Below are 14,918 nucleotides of genomic sequence, written 5' to 3' on the forward strand. Positions count from 1 at the left end.
TACTTTGATATACAATATAAATAGCGTTGCCAGTAAAATTTATAGTAATAGTAGTGTATTATTAGTAGATATTATCTATACTTCTATACTCCATATTAAAAATTATATAGGGTGTTGAAAAGTTTACATGTTTGGAATATGCAATTTTACCCTTTTACCCTTTACTTTAATACAAAACTAAATATTCCCATTCTCTCTCTCTCTCCAAAACAACACACAAAATATTCTTTTTTTCTATATACCAAAACAATACACAACCCCTTTATTTTCGTAAATAACCACCGCCGTTGTCTATTATCAGGCATCGTCGTCCATAATATCTGTCGCAACGCGCGGGTACTATGCTCATTAAACTAGAATGGTATCTAATGTTGATGAATTTTAAAAAATATTAAATGTTGGTGTAAAATTATACATATGTGATGATGGCCGATATCTGTTTTCGCTAATCTTCTGTCTTAATTGCTTATCATACGTTAATATCAAAATTTTGTTTGTTAGATATATTATAGAATAGATTATATCTATCTATCTATCTATAACAATATATACTAAATGGACACTCCAACTTGACTTGTGAGATTAAGACTTGGTACAGCTAGTGCCAACGGAGGAGTGGTGTGATATTTAATGAGAAAGTGTAATTGGTCATGTTGTCTACTAGTGTACGTAGTTCCCTAACAAATATTTAATATATGCTATTATTATTTATTATTATTGGGAAAGGAATTCAGACGTTAAAAAAAAATACTCCATTGAAAAAAGAATGAACAATCGCATCAAGTTTACATATTGTAGAACATGAACATGATTTTCTTATGATATAACTATTTTGCGTAAGACGTGAATGGTTGTTATGAAAATATGTTTATATCTTGTGGAACACACTTCTCATACGATTAAATTACTTTACTAAATATAATATAATATTATTTGAAAAGTCTTGTTCGTGAGAATTACTCTACCTTATACTTTAGTTTTTTCTTTTTACTCAAATTCTAATGCATGTGTTTACAAAATAATCCCAAAAGATTTGGATTCTTAATTATGAAAAAAATATTAAAACTTATATAATAATTTGCCAGTTTAGGGAGTAGAAACTAGATAGGGAATAAATTAGTCAAAGAGAAGTAAAGAAAGGAGGTAGTTGAACCAAGTAATGAAAAATGTAACAGTAATCAGACCACCCACTTCATCCAAAAATACAACTACACGAGTTCTTAAAAAAGATATGTACATATTATATGTTTGAAACAATTGGTCTGATCTTATTTATCAAAACTAGAAAGTGTATGTGCGTTGCAACGAAATCAATTTATAACGCGTGAAATAACGTAACGGTAATACAAGATGTCTAGGTTATTTTCATTAGATGCGGTAATGGGTATCTAACCGTGATTATCATTCTAAATGTAAGTTGAGAATTAGATGTAGAAAATAATAAGGTGCAAAAACTAACCATTCCAAATATATTTGTTCAGGTTATTTAGGGGTACTTTAGAGATATTGAAAAAGGTACTTAATTTCCTAAAATATAAAGGCTAGTTTGTTTTATAAATGACTAGCCTGGTACCCGCGTGTTGCGGCAGTGATGAACAGTGTTGATTGTGGCAGTACAGATGGAGGGCGGCGATGGAAGGGTCAGATGTGTGTTACGATTAGTCAGAAACGGGTAAAAGAGGTTAGCTTTATTTTTAAGTGAGGTATTTTTGAAAGAAAAAAAAATGCTTAATGTGTTAATCTCTATTCTCTTTATAAAGCTTCTATAGTAGAACTCATTCGGGAGGGCTTGGTGGTCTTAAGAATGGTTCGGGTGGAGGCTGAATAAAGAAGACGAATAGAATAGAATTCATGTTTATAAAGGATATAGAGATATAGAGATTATAGATAGATTACCTAGTAGTTATTAATTAGTTGTAATTGGTTTGAAACAACTTTGTGGAGTACTCGTGTGACGTATTAACCATTTGCTGCCTTTTAATAAAAATTAATGGCTTAAACAAGCGACTTTTGTTTAATAAAATAAGATACTAATAAGTAATTACTACCGACCCGTTCACATAATTAACTAAAAATCATACATTGATAATAATCATTATCTTTGCTGGATATATTTAAAGCCCTATAACATACTACATACTCTTTAAAAAATTTTGTTGTGTTTGGATGTTACGGTTTCTTACAAATAAAAAGTAATACCATATATATAGATAATTAGTGCTCAGACCCATTCAATTGATGGGTTGTCTCAAAATATATTAATCAAAAATAAAAAAAAATTGAAATTCAAGTATATTAAATCTCTATGACCAATATCATAATTTAATCAATACGAAAACTAAAGAAGAAACGTATGAAAATTAACTCCATATAAATATTGATTTTAGTTTACCCTTTTTTTTTCAACTTTAGTTAAATAAAAAAATTTGCAGTTTGTTATATCTAAACTTACTACAAACACAAACAACAATTTTAAACTAAACGATTAAAAGTTAAGCTCAACAAAAAGAGAAACAAAAAATGTACATTATATAATTTGAAAAATACATATCAATTTATCAACAAAGATCATCTCGAACGTTTTGATTTTTCTTCGGGTTGTTCTACTCCGAAACAGTCCATACATACACAACATAGAGTCGTAGATGATGGTTAACATATGTTGGATTAAGATTTTCAAGATGAATTAATGTAATCTTATTTTTTGTTGTTGAATAAAAAGTCATAATGAACCTATAATGGACAATAAAATAAATTAAAAAAAATATTATAATAATAATAATAACAACAACAACAATGATGATAATAATTTAATAATACTAATAATATCTAAAAAAAAAAATAGAGGATTAAAGAGGAGGGAAGATTAGGCTCAAGAAGGAAGATTAGGGGTGACAATTGTACTTTCAACCTCCTCTTTTAATTATTTTATAAATTTTTACATCATATGCGTATTACAATTAGTTTATTTAGTATTACAATTTTTTTCTTTCATAAGTTGTCTTTAATGAGATCAAGCATTATTATGTATTAATGTTATACGAGAGAAAGGTACTTGCGCGTTGTGGAAGTGGTGGAGGTGGCGACGACGGTGGTGGCGGTGACGGGTGGTGGTGGCGGCAGAGATTGGTGGCGCAGTGAATAGTGGAAGTTATTGATGTAATTTGGCTTTAATGTATGGTACATCATGCATTAGATTGTGTACTTTATTGAAACTTAAAATCAATATTGAAATTTTAAGTTCAATTTTAAAGAACAAAATTAGATTTGCTTTATAATATAAATATAGATATTAAAAAAATTACAAACCTTACCCAGTGCATGAATGAGGGAAGTCTTGGTGAAAAAATGCATAACACTTGAAAATGTTCGATCAATAAGATAGAGACATGGACTAACCACAATGATTATTCGTGTACTTTACCTTTTTTTTTTATATGGTAAAATCATTCACCATATTATTCACTCATCCATTTTCTACTTTTTAAGATATACAAGTAAACATAAGATTTGATCAAATAAGGTGTATTAAATATTTGAATAGTTAATTTTATTAGCAGAAAGTAACGTGAACATTAATGCTTATGAATCTGCACAAGTTTAAAAATTATTTAAGTTTTGTGACTAATGGGACGGGGATTGTCGGGGATCTTAATCCCCATCTCCGTACCCAATTTTTACTTGTAATTTTCATCCCCGTCGGGGAATTAAATTACATTCCCATCCCGTCTTCATCGGGTATCGGGGATACCGTTTTTGAATGAACATGAATTTATCTTGATAAAAAATACGTAGGAGAATGTATATTTCGACATTTTCTTTCTATGTATAAATTAATGTATATGTTAAGTAAATAATTAATAAAGTATAACACATAAAAAGTATTAAATAAAAGCTCTAAACTTAAAATTGATTTTAGAATATAGATAAGGACTTAAAGTGTAACTAATAAATATATATATAATATTTTCGGGTTCGGGTATGGGGATCGGGGATTTACGGTTTCTCATCCCCGTCCCCAATTACATCGGGGATTAAATTTATATCCCTATACCCGTCCCCATCCCCGGTCAAATCGGGTGCGGGTATCAGGTTCCCCATCGAGTACGGGTATTTTTGTCATCCCTACACTTATTGCCATCAGAAAGTTATAAGCAATTTAATATATCTTTACAAGTTATTCAGATTTTGGACGCCAACTTTTTGGAGTGTTCTTCCGTATAAATGGTAAAGCAAATGATAGGGTTTGGTAATGCACTTAGAATGAAAATGGTAATCCGAGAAAATGAGATTAGCTTAACTCAAGAAAGTCTTTAGCGCAACCGGCTAGACTTTGTAAATTGTAAGGCGGGTGCAAGGAAGTGACTCCACCGATGGGTTGAAGAAGTAGGGCAAGTCTGAATGTAAACCTAAAATTTCTTGGTAAAATATAGTATTGAGTTGTGTATATATAGTATACAAATTTAAGACATGAATGTAGAAATGTACAATATGTTATGATGATATAAAAGTTCAAATGTTTTTATTTTAAAACAAATCTTACATCAAAACTAATTTATAAACTACAGTACTTTATAATACATCATTGTCAGGATTTAAATCTTGGTACGAAGTATTTTTTTTAAGAGGTCAAAGTCTTTACTATTCCATCTATGATAATGGCAAAAGTTCAAATGTTCATTTTGTCATGTGACCATGTGGGTATTATGTCTTTGCAGTTACAAATGATAAATCTTCCTAACTAATCTTCCTAATATATCCACTTGTTAACACATGTAATTCACTAATTATTTTTCCTAATCTCACCCTTGATTTTCTACATATCACAATCCTATTAATTAGGAATATTTATAGGCTATTAACTTAGGAGGATTGATATTACCCATTTTACAAACATCAATGTCATGTCCAGAAACAACAGCATTGTGAGTCGCTTTCTTTACCAATGAACTGTATGAGTTATGACAGTATAGCTTACCCAATTTAATACATTTGGACTTTAGCTTATAATAAAGTGAAAATTCAAAATGAAAACAACACTCATGTATTGATTGGAAAATGGAAAGACAAAATTAATTGAAAAAAAGTTAGGTCTGAAATCTCTATTTCAAAATGGAACAGCTTAAGTTTAGTTTAATTATACTGGTTGGTAGCTCAGATGTCAATTATAACATTACCTTTCCCACTTGGTTGTCTGTACTTTGAATTAGAATTCATAACCTAGAGAACAAGATACCGAATGACTTTTAATTTAGAGCTCCGGCAATGAGTATCACGTGACTCGTGGGGAATATATGATGGTCTCCACCACGAGCACACACGATTTTGTATGACTCGTGGTGGACGTGTGGTGAGGGCTTTTGTAGCGGAAACAAAAGTGAAACTTTAACAAGATATTTCAGCATGCCGTAATCATATTGTCAATAATGCTGAACATTATCACCCCCTCTTCGTTTATTCTAGATATATATATCGTGTGAGCAAAGTTTCCAATCATAACAGAGAATCCACCTATAGGCTTAACCGAAACATGTATATCTTTATTCAAATGTGGCGGTTATTTCTATTTTTCGACTCCATCTATTTAAAGGGGATAACATAACATGACGATGACCAAGCTATGACCAACCAAACATCAAGATAAAGGTGATACGGCTTTTGACCTTTTGCCATTCCCAAATCTAACGATCACATGTGTACATGACAAATCTTCCTGCCAAAAATAGAAGATGTGGACCGATATGAAGGCCATGATAATGACCGTAGTATAGGAATAGGTGGATTTGACTTTTACCAAAAAATGAAATATCAAAATTTCCTTCCTAGAAATAGAAATCCAAATTTTAAGGTATTCTGCATTGCATTTCTTGCAGTTTAGATGTATTAAATATTAATGCCCCAAAACCTACACGATGGCAAAGTCACTTTACCAATGTAACGGAAAATAATTTTATTTGTGCTTTTAGATTCACAAACCATGCAAGTATGTATCAAGTATGACATTAACTCATTCTTTGGCTTTAGATTTTTAAGCTGATACACCAATCAAATATGAATTGCATCTACTGTAGATATTTCTCGAGATATCAATCCCAGGATCTCAATATAAAATCTGTCTAAACACTCATTAGCTTTAATGTGACAACTGTTCCTATATTTTCAGTCCAAGTTTAATAGATGTATATCATTACCATGGTCAGTCTATGCCCAACCAAATACGGGTACAGCCGGCTTAACCATTTGCCGCAATCTAAACTCTTAACACATAATACTCAAACACTTGCACAAATCGATCATAATTTTATAAAAGCATTGCATCACAACAAGGATGCATTGTTTTAGAAGTACGGCACAACCAAAGTTGGACCGAAACAGTCACCACGGCACTGACAACTTAGATGTGACAAATTTCAGCCATTTTAGAAAAATAGATCGGGGTTTGGTTGTACATAACCTCTAAACAATCAAATAGGTAGATGCAGAAGCTTAACTACAAATCTACAATGCAAGAGGTGAGAGTTATCTTCGTATTTCTTCTATTTTAGATAGAAATTTATTTTTTTGGTAATAGCATGGCAATACAAAATATACATGATCATATTCCACAATTTCAAAAAGAAAGAAAAAAGGTAAAGTAAAGCCGACAATCGAAAGTAAACCCAAGTGAAAAGGCATTACTCATAAGCTACGATCCCAATTGTTTATCTACTTATAATTAAATTACTTTGAACTGGCAGTTACTAACAACTTCCCTCAACTACAACACGAAAAAGGGGGGGACACATTCATGCTAAACTACAATGAACTACAGGAGTTTCATATACCTATTTTTCCCATACCTGCCGAACTGGCTGCAATATCACATATACTACATGCCCCATATACCACGAGCAGTTGCTATTTTGCTGTTGGGCTTCGATGTTAATTCAAACAATATCCTAGCAAATGTATCTGAATATTTTCCATCAGAAAACAGTATTTCTGCAAATGCGTTTTCATAGGCTAGGAGCAGGGGACGGTTTTGTGGTTCAGACACTAAGCTCTCTAGTATCATTGCTGCTTTTCTACACACTTCCGGTACTGGATGTGGTCCTTTGATGACTTTTAGCAACCGGTCTACCGCCCTGACCAGTTCAGATGAAAGCATAAGTTGAGTTTACTGTTTACATAATTGGGCTGAATAACAGATCAAGCCATTTTTTATAACCATGGCAAAACAAGTTATCATTGGTGTGAGCTGTGTTATGACTGTGATAAACAGAAACACTATTTGTTCAAAACGGATTATCTTTCTATAGATAATTTGTATTAAAAATGATATGAAAATTGAAAACTAAATGGGTACCACACTACCACAAAATCTACTTTGTATCAAATACACTTTGGACAGCCTTCAACCAGCTTCTGCTTTTACCCATTTCCCTTTAGCTAATTGTTGTTATATTTTTTACCCACTTGAAAAGTCGGAGATAATAAACACCCAAACCAACCCATTTGTAAGCAAATGGGTAGATGTTGTTACTTCTAATATTCAAGAGATTTACTCATGCTTTTTTAACCTTTGAACAATCCTGAAGTACCTGTTATAAAGCTTCTCTCTTGACAGCTAAAAGAATTGTGCTTAGTGGTTTATTATGTCATTTTCTTAAAAGTTGATACAGTCAGTTTCATAAAAAAAAGATTCAAAAAGAGAGAACAGACCTCAGTATCTTGCTAGAACACCCAATGTTAGATCTTTAATTGGCAAGATAGTGTATTTTGCCTCAAAACTCAAAAGTCTAAGACGTTCTTTATGGCATTGGATATATACAGTCCCAACAACCATTCAATATTCATAACTTATTTCAATGTCTATCTCACTTTCCAATTTTAATATAGAAAGAAAACAGGAGGTCCCCCTACAAAACCAACTCACCACGAATCACGACCTGACTAACGCAAGCCAAGATTAACGAATATTGTAAATTCATTATATAGAATTATACTGTCATAATAGTAGTATGAACCAAGTGTAAGGGTCGCTTCAGGCTATATTTTATCTAGCAACCTCAAAATGATTAGTTTGATCAGAAACAAGTAAGACTGGTCAAACGGGTTGGAATCATCCAAAGTAAACTTTAGATGAGAGAAAATCATCCTAAAATCAAGATTCAAGAAAACAGGAAGCTTTTCGTTATCGTATTTAACATGCTAGTTATTCTTGAGAAATGCTAGAAGTGGGACCAAAAGTCTAATGGGTCAACTCAATCCGGCCCGTACTTGTGATTTGCTAGGCGCCTCCCATTTTGCAACAATAACCTTTCTAAATATAGTTATATAACCATTCAATTAAAGGTGTATTTACACAGATTTTGTATTTGCTTGAGCTAGTCTACTAAAAATGTTTCTAAGTGAGGCATTCAACTTTTAATGTTCAAAGAAAGTAAATAGAACCTCTTACCATCGTTCACCAGCAAGCTTCAATCGGCAGTCCATATTAACTTCAGCAAGGTTATAAAGTGCACCCACAGCAGCAGCTTGTGCATCCACAGCTGGCATGCTCAAAAGATCAACCAATCGCTTGTAGATCTGTACAAGCGACTAAATGTATTAAAATAAATATAGCTGAAAAACAATACCAAATACCACAATAGATAAAAGCAAAAGCAAACCTGTGGTGCAAACGGAAGAAGAAAGGGTTCATTGTCAGGATTTATTATAATACGCCCAAGTAACTCAGCGGCCGCACAATGCCATGTTTTAAAAGTAGATCCCAATACTCCCATGATGGCTTGAACAGCACGTTTTTCTCTTTTTTGACAAATTCCAAAAAGATTTCATAAGCATGTTGCATATGGTTATACGTCCTATGTTAAAAACTATAACGTAAAATGACAGGTTGGATACTAACATAATGGGTGGTCTAATTTGCACAGAAGACCTATTTTCCAATAATAGCACTTGTATAATACATAACTAGTACGGCGAGCATAATTATATATATTCATTAGTAACCTTTACGTTACAAAACTCGTATGGAAATGATGGAGTAGTTGTGATAGGGACCTGCCCTGGAGCCCAACAGATTCAAGCCCAAGTCTCCTAGACCCGAGCCCAAGTCAGAAGTGGATTAATTTGGCCCAGTTGGAGTGTCAAAACACTTAATCGCTTGCACCAGTTTATTCCCCACGTTTTGTTCCACAGCATTTAGTTGTTATTTTAATTTTATTAAGTGTCCTAATATCTTTTATTTTGAAGTTTTCAAAATTGTTAGTTTCATTATTCTACAAGTGTAAGGAACGTGGGAGGTAGTGCTTTGTTAGTTTTTTCTTTTTCATTATTAGGTACTGGGAAAAAGGGGAATGAAAGACAGATTCGATTTCCTGAATTTTATTCTCTATTTTGGAGGATATTTTCCATTGCTATTCTAATTTCTTGGCAGGAGGTTAGGAGGTGATCTTTGGAAGTCTAATTCTAGTTCTCGTGGTGTGACTGTATCGGGAATTCGAATTGGAGATTCTGCCTAGCGATTACTCTAGAGTGGTGTGTCTGTATCTCGTAAAGAATCGTTGTAGTTTGTGTTTGGTTTCGGGTATTGCGATCAGATTATAAGTTGATTGCCATCAAATTGCGTCTTTGGTGGTGTAATGTTGGGTTGCTTATGATAAAAAGCATGCTTTAAAAAAGAAAATTTGGAATGTTTTATGCACTAAAATTCATTTTGGGCATCTTTGACCCGGGTATTTTCATTCCACCCGTTTGAACCAATAACGATAAAACCAGAATACCTCCATGCACAAGTAAATGGAAAGATATCGCCACCAAAATAAACCAAAAAAGTAGTGAAGGAACTATAGAGATTCTTACGTGATCTTGATGTAGGAAGGCTTTGATGAACTGAAAATTCGAAGGTCAATAAGTGGAGCCAAATTCACAACTGTCTCGAGACAATTTGTTACCAGTTCCTCATCCTCTGTGAACAATGTAGAAGTGATATTAGTCAGATACATACAAAAGTCATTTTTATCAATGGACAAATTATATAGACCCTTTAATTTGTATATAGGTTGTTATCATAGAAAAAGTTGTAAACATCGCTCAAAAAAGGTTAAGTTCTAGATCAAAGATACCAACTAATCAATGATAGTTGCATACAAACCCATTATATTATTGTTTCATTAACTAAATTAAAATAAAAAGTTTATTCTGGGCGCATGTATGCTTACACTTCTTTAAGTAAAATGCATAGCTCACAAATTGCTAATGTGATATTACAGTTATCTTTTTAAGATAAATCCATTTGAGTATAATATCACTATTATATATCGTTCAATGCATCACCACGAGTTTGACCTTTAAATAGAAGTTATTTACAATTTAATTGTTAAAAGAAAAATTTAAGTTATAAAAACTTGATAATGACTTGTGTATTTTTATATCAAGAAAGAAAATTTTTTGTTGTAAGATTCAGACTGAGTTCTAGAGGAACAGTGTTATTTTCATCTCATACTTACAAACATGATGATCTAGATTACTAGGGGAAAATGTAATGTTTTCTATTTACCTGTACAATGGTCCTCCATGCACTGGAAGATTGTCTCCAGGCAATGGCGATGCTGGCCCATAATGATTTCATTTTCAGGCATAAAAGAGAAATTTCGAAGAATATTGGATGCAGCAACAGCACACTGCTGCTTTTCAGTGCGGCCCTCGTCATCTAAATTAAACAGACCATCCTCAGCAAGCCACCATTCAGAAGGTTGAGATTTGGCAGCTTTTTTCTGAGCAGAAACCTCCAAAACAGACGCAGATCCAATGCTGCCGTAAATTATAGAAACAAATACTAAGTTGTATTGACGGCAACACACAAGAATCTGAAAGCATAAAGAAGAAAAAGGTTGCACAAGAAACTTACTTTGAACTGGGCACATCATTTGAGACTAAAGCTTTATACTCATTTCCAAATCCAGTAACAACAGAGTTAACACCTAGTGACCTTGTTCTTGGTGTCTTTACAAGCTCTCTTGGAAGAGCGATATCACGCCAGTCATCTATCTGCCCTTGTTGAGCATCCAAAATATATTAAAAACAGCAATCTTCAAAAATAAAAAGAAAAATAGGATGATTAAAATGTGAGGCTACACAAGCGCGGTCACATACAACTTGGAGAAGAGCATCAAGCAATCCAGGTATCTTTGCCAATGGAGTTGCATCCTTGCGCACTTCATCTTTCTCTTTAAACGAAAGCAGAGTTAGGCTATTTAGTGCCCATGTTAGCTCGCTCTTTAATCCACTTTGAAGTGCAAGAACAATCCGTTTATTATTTTGGTCTACAAAAGAGAAATAAGAATTGCATCAAAATTTTGGAGAAGTTTTGTTATAAAAAAAATATTAAACTACACTAAACTAAAGAAACAGCATTTCAGTTTTCATCCCCGCCACATTGAAAAGGCTACAGATTATGAACCTCAAAATGAATCATTATGAGCCAAACTAGCAAGACTTCAAAACATGATAAGCATCCTTCTATGCACGCTTCCATGTAAAGTTAATTCCTTAAATTAATTCCAATCTTTCAGAATTCTCATCACTGCTTCCGATATGTCAGTATTAGGCTCTTAGCATGTCCTTGCTTCTTCTAACTCCCTCTAAATATCACATCGGAAATGTCCATATCATCTGAAATAATAGTATTGATCCCTATAAATTGGATCCACTACTGAGTATATTCAAAATATTCACATCTTCCAACCTATTCACCCTTGTGTATATACACGTCCAATTATGCTATATACCCTCACTCGTATCCTAGTATACTAGAAAATACTAATATAAAGTATATAGACAAGTAAAAGAAGGTGGGTATGGTGCTGAAGACAACAAACAATTGCTTCAAGAAAAGCAAAAATAGAGTAACAGTTAAAGAACAGAACAGAATTACATAGCGGCACCAACCAACATCTTATCAGCTTTTTTTTTAAAATGGGTTGCAACATAGTAATAAAGAAAAACTATTTTTAGAATCTGCTACCATTTTAAATCCAACGAAGTTGGACTCTAGACCCACCACACTCTTTTGTTAAGGCTTAAAGCTAAACCAATGGATATCCGTAATCATCTCACACAAAAGCCAGCTCTGCAGAACACCAATCAATTAGATAGCCTCTCTCTGAGAGTCGGTTTCTATTCAATTAATCAAAAGGTAACACCTTGGACATAATGGCTCCTTATGTATCTGCTATCAACTAACTTATGCCCTAGCCACTTAAACCCTAATACGTGTTCGAACCAATAGACATCAGCACGCATTCTTTAATAAACTAACCAACACTTATGACGCGACGCCACCAACCCGGTCACATTCATGTCAAGTAATCCAAATTTACTTAAAGTTGAAACTCTTAAACCCTAATCTCTCTTCCAGAGATACAATCCTATCCTATGCATTAAAATATCGTGTACGTAAATTTGCAATAACTGTGATTCTGGAAAGATCTGTGAATGTTTTTCAAAATCTTGATACATAAAATAAACCTAAATACAAGCTAGCTAAAAAGTTTATAAATTTATTATTTATCTATATATTATATTGAACAAAAGTAAAGAATTCTAAATTGAAAGAAAAATTAAAATTAGGGTTTCGAAATGAGGGACTGATTTACTGACCAGCGAAAGCGGAGTGAACTTGAAGCGATGGGCCAAGAAGTGATAACGGCGCATTGGAGTCCGCTGCCAATGCAGCGACGGCCATGTTGCTGGCGGTGCTGCCAACTGGACGGCCTCTCTTCGCCGCCGGTGTACCGGAGCCGCCGGAAGCGCCGGCTTGTTTAGCTAACTCTCGTTTCTGCATCTCTCTTTTTTGGTTACGCCAAAAGTGTAACGGGAGTACGGGACTAGTTGATTTATTTATTAAAGTTCGTTCTTTTAAATTATAACTATAACTATATAACTATGTATATGTATGTAACTATGTATTTTTAAATTTTATCAATGCAACAAATTATTTGAATTTAAAATGTATCTATCTATTATAAACATGACAAGATTAAAGTTTTCCATGGAAATTATGCTAATGGGTTAGAAAAAATACCTTTATGGATTGACGAATATGTATCGATTTGAAACGAATATCGAGTCTCTACAAAACAAAACAAATAGTTATGCATCACCAAACCAAACTCCCAACTTTTACCTAGTTAACAAAACAAAACATATAGTTATGTCGTTTCATCAAGTAACTTGAAAAATCAAACCAATTTTTGCTTGCTATCTTGCGTCTAGAGATAAAAAGTTAAGGGATAAGTATCATGTAATATAACAAACTTTGGACGAATGTATAATAAAATATAACTAAAGTTGTGTATATTATATGTAAACAAATCAAAAAAATGTTTATTGTATGTAAGAAAACATACGTGACAATCATATAGAGGTGCTACTTGTTAGATTTTAATTGGTTGAATACATTTTTTACATACAATAAACATTATTTCGAGTTGTTTACATATAATACACACAACTTTAGTTATTTTCTACTATAGACATTCGTTTCAAAATTTGTTACATTCCAAGATATTTATCCCATAAGTTAATGATATAGTTTTGTTTTCTTTTTTTCCCTCAAGCTTCGAGGAACAAAAAAAAAACGAATGACATATAATGATAATATATATGTTATGTATATATCTATCTAGGGGTGAGATATTTTGAGACCACCTCTTATTTTAGGACCAATTATGACCATTGATTTTTGTACACCATCATCATCTACTACGATATACAAGACTTTTTTGTAAAAACACTAAGACTTTCAGTCGATGGGCCCACCAGAACATCATGTGTAACTTACACATGTGTAGGCTAACTTACACATGATTTTTCTGTGAGCCCATCACTGGAAAGTCTTAGTATTTTTACAAAAAAGTCTTGTATATCGTAGTAGATGATGATGGTGGTGTGTAAGTTATGAAAATCAATGGTCCTTTTTTGGACTTTTTTTAGTTGGTCTCAAAATATTTTTCCCCTATCTATATATATATATTTATACTACATTATAAAGCATTTGTTCCCTCCATTTTTTCAACTTTATACAAGTAAAAATCCCAAAATACTCTTATCACTTATTCATAATATCCTTAGAATAAATCTCACTCTATGACATATCACAATTTATGACCTATATCACCATACCATCTTACCGCGACAACGCGTGAATACTTACTTTCATATATATGTATATATATATATATTTAGTAGGTCAAGGTTATTATTTGAAAAAATATTATATTATAATTAGGTTAAGATTATTAATTTTAGAATTATATTATATATTATAATTATATTAGGAAAAGGTTATCAACCTAAAGATAAAAATTATTTTATTAAAAAATAAACTAGAAATACATTTTTCAATCAAAATTTACGTCACATATTCCTTAAAAAAAAATTCAATCATGTTTTAACATATTAGAGTATATATATTAATATTAATATTAATAACTAGATTAACCCCCTACATCGTACAGGTAAAAAAATGGTGATGTAATAATAGTATGTCAAGACTATAATTTTTTTTTAATACCATAAAGTAAATATGACACAAAAATAGAAACCAAATAAGATAAACGGAACCATTAAATAATATTTATTTCAACTGTAATTAGAAATATACAAATACTTCTGTAAAATCATGTTAGTTGTAGCATTGGTACAACCTTCATTTTGTCCAATTCTAGAAGCTTCAAACTGTTTGTTGCTCTCAACTCATGAAAGGTTGACATATAAATGACCATGACTAAAACCGATTTTCAAATGGGTAATCGAACATCTAAGTTCTAACAATGTTTGTCGTTGACATTTGCTAAGGCCTCTGTCAACCCATGACACCATCATTCCTCTTCCTCACTGTTACATCAACTTTTCTCTCTCCTAAATTACTT

General features: G+C 32.5%; 1 protein-coding gene across 1 annotated transcript; it reads right to left on the bottom strand.

Annotated features, from left to right (window-relative positions):
• Positions 1-6,654: 6,654 nt before the first annotated feature.
• Positions 6,655-12,882, bottom strand: LOC122599907 (armadillo repeat-containing protein LFR). The gene is made up of 8 exons (XM_043772515.1): positions 12,646-12,882; positions 11,140-11,309; positions 10,895-11,034; positions 10,544-10,797; positions 9,847-9,952; positions 8,652-8,790; positions 8,441-8,568; positions 6,655-7,124 (listed from the first exon to the last, which is right to left on the bottom strand). The coding sequence occupies exons 1-8, from the start codon at positions 12,827-12,829 to the stop codon at positions 6,869-6,871; spliced, it is 1,377 nt and encodes a 458-aa protein (XP_043628450.1). The 5' UTR covers positions 12,830-12,882; the 3' UTR covers positions 6,655-6,868.
• Between the last annotated feature and the right edge of the window lie 2,036 nt (positions 12,883-14,918).

This window comes from Erigeron canadensis, chromosome 5 (assembly GCF_010389155.1).
Source record: "Erigeron canadensis isolate Cc75 chromosome 5, C_canadensis_v1, whole genome shotgun sequence".
In the NCBI taxonomy this organism is placed as follows: Eukaryota; Viridiplantae; Streptophyta; class Magnoliopsida; order Asterales; family Asteraceae; genus Erigeron; species Erigeron canadensis.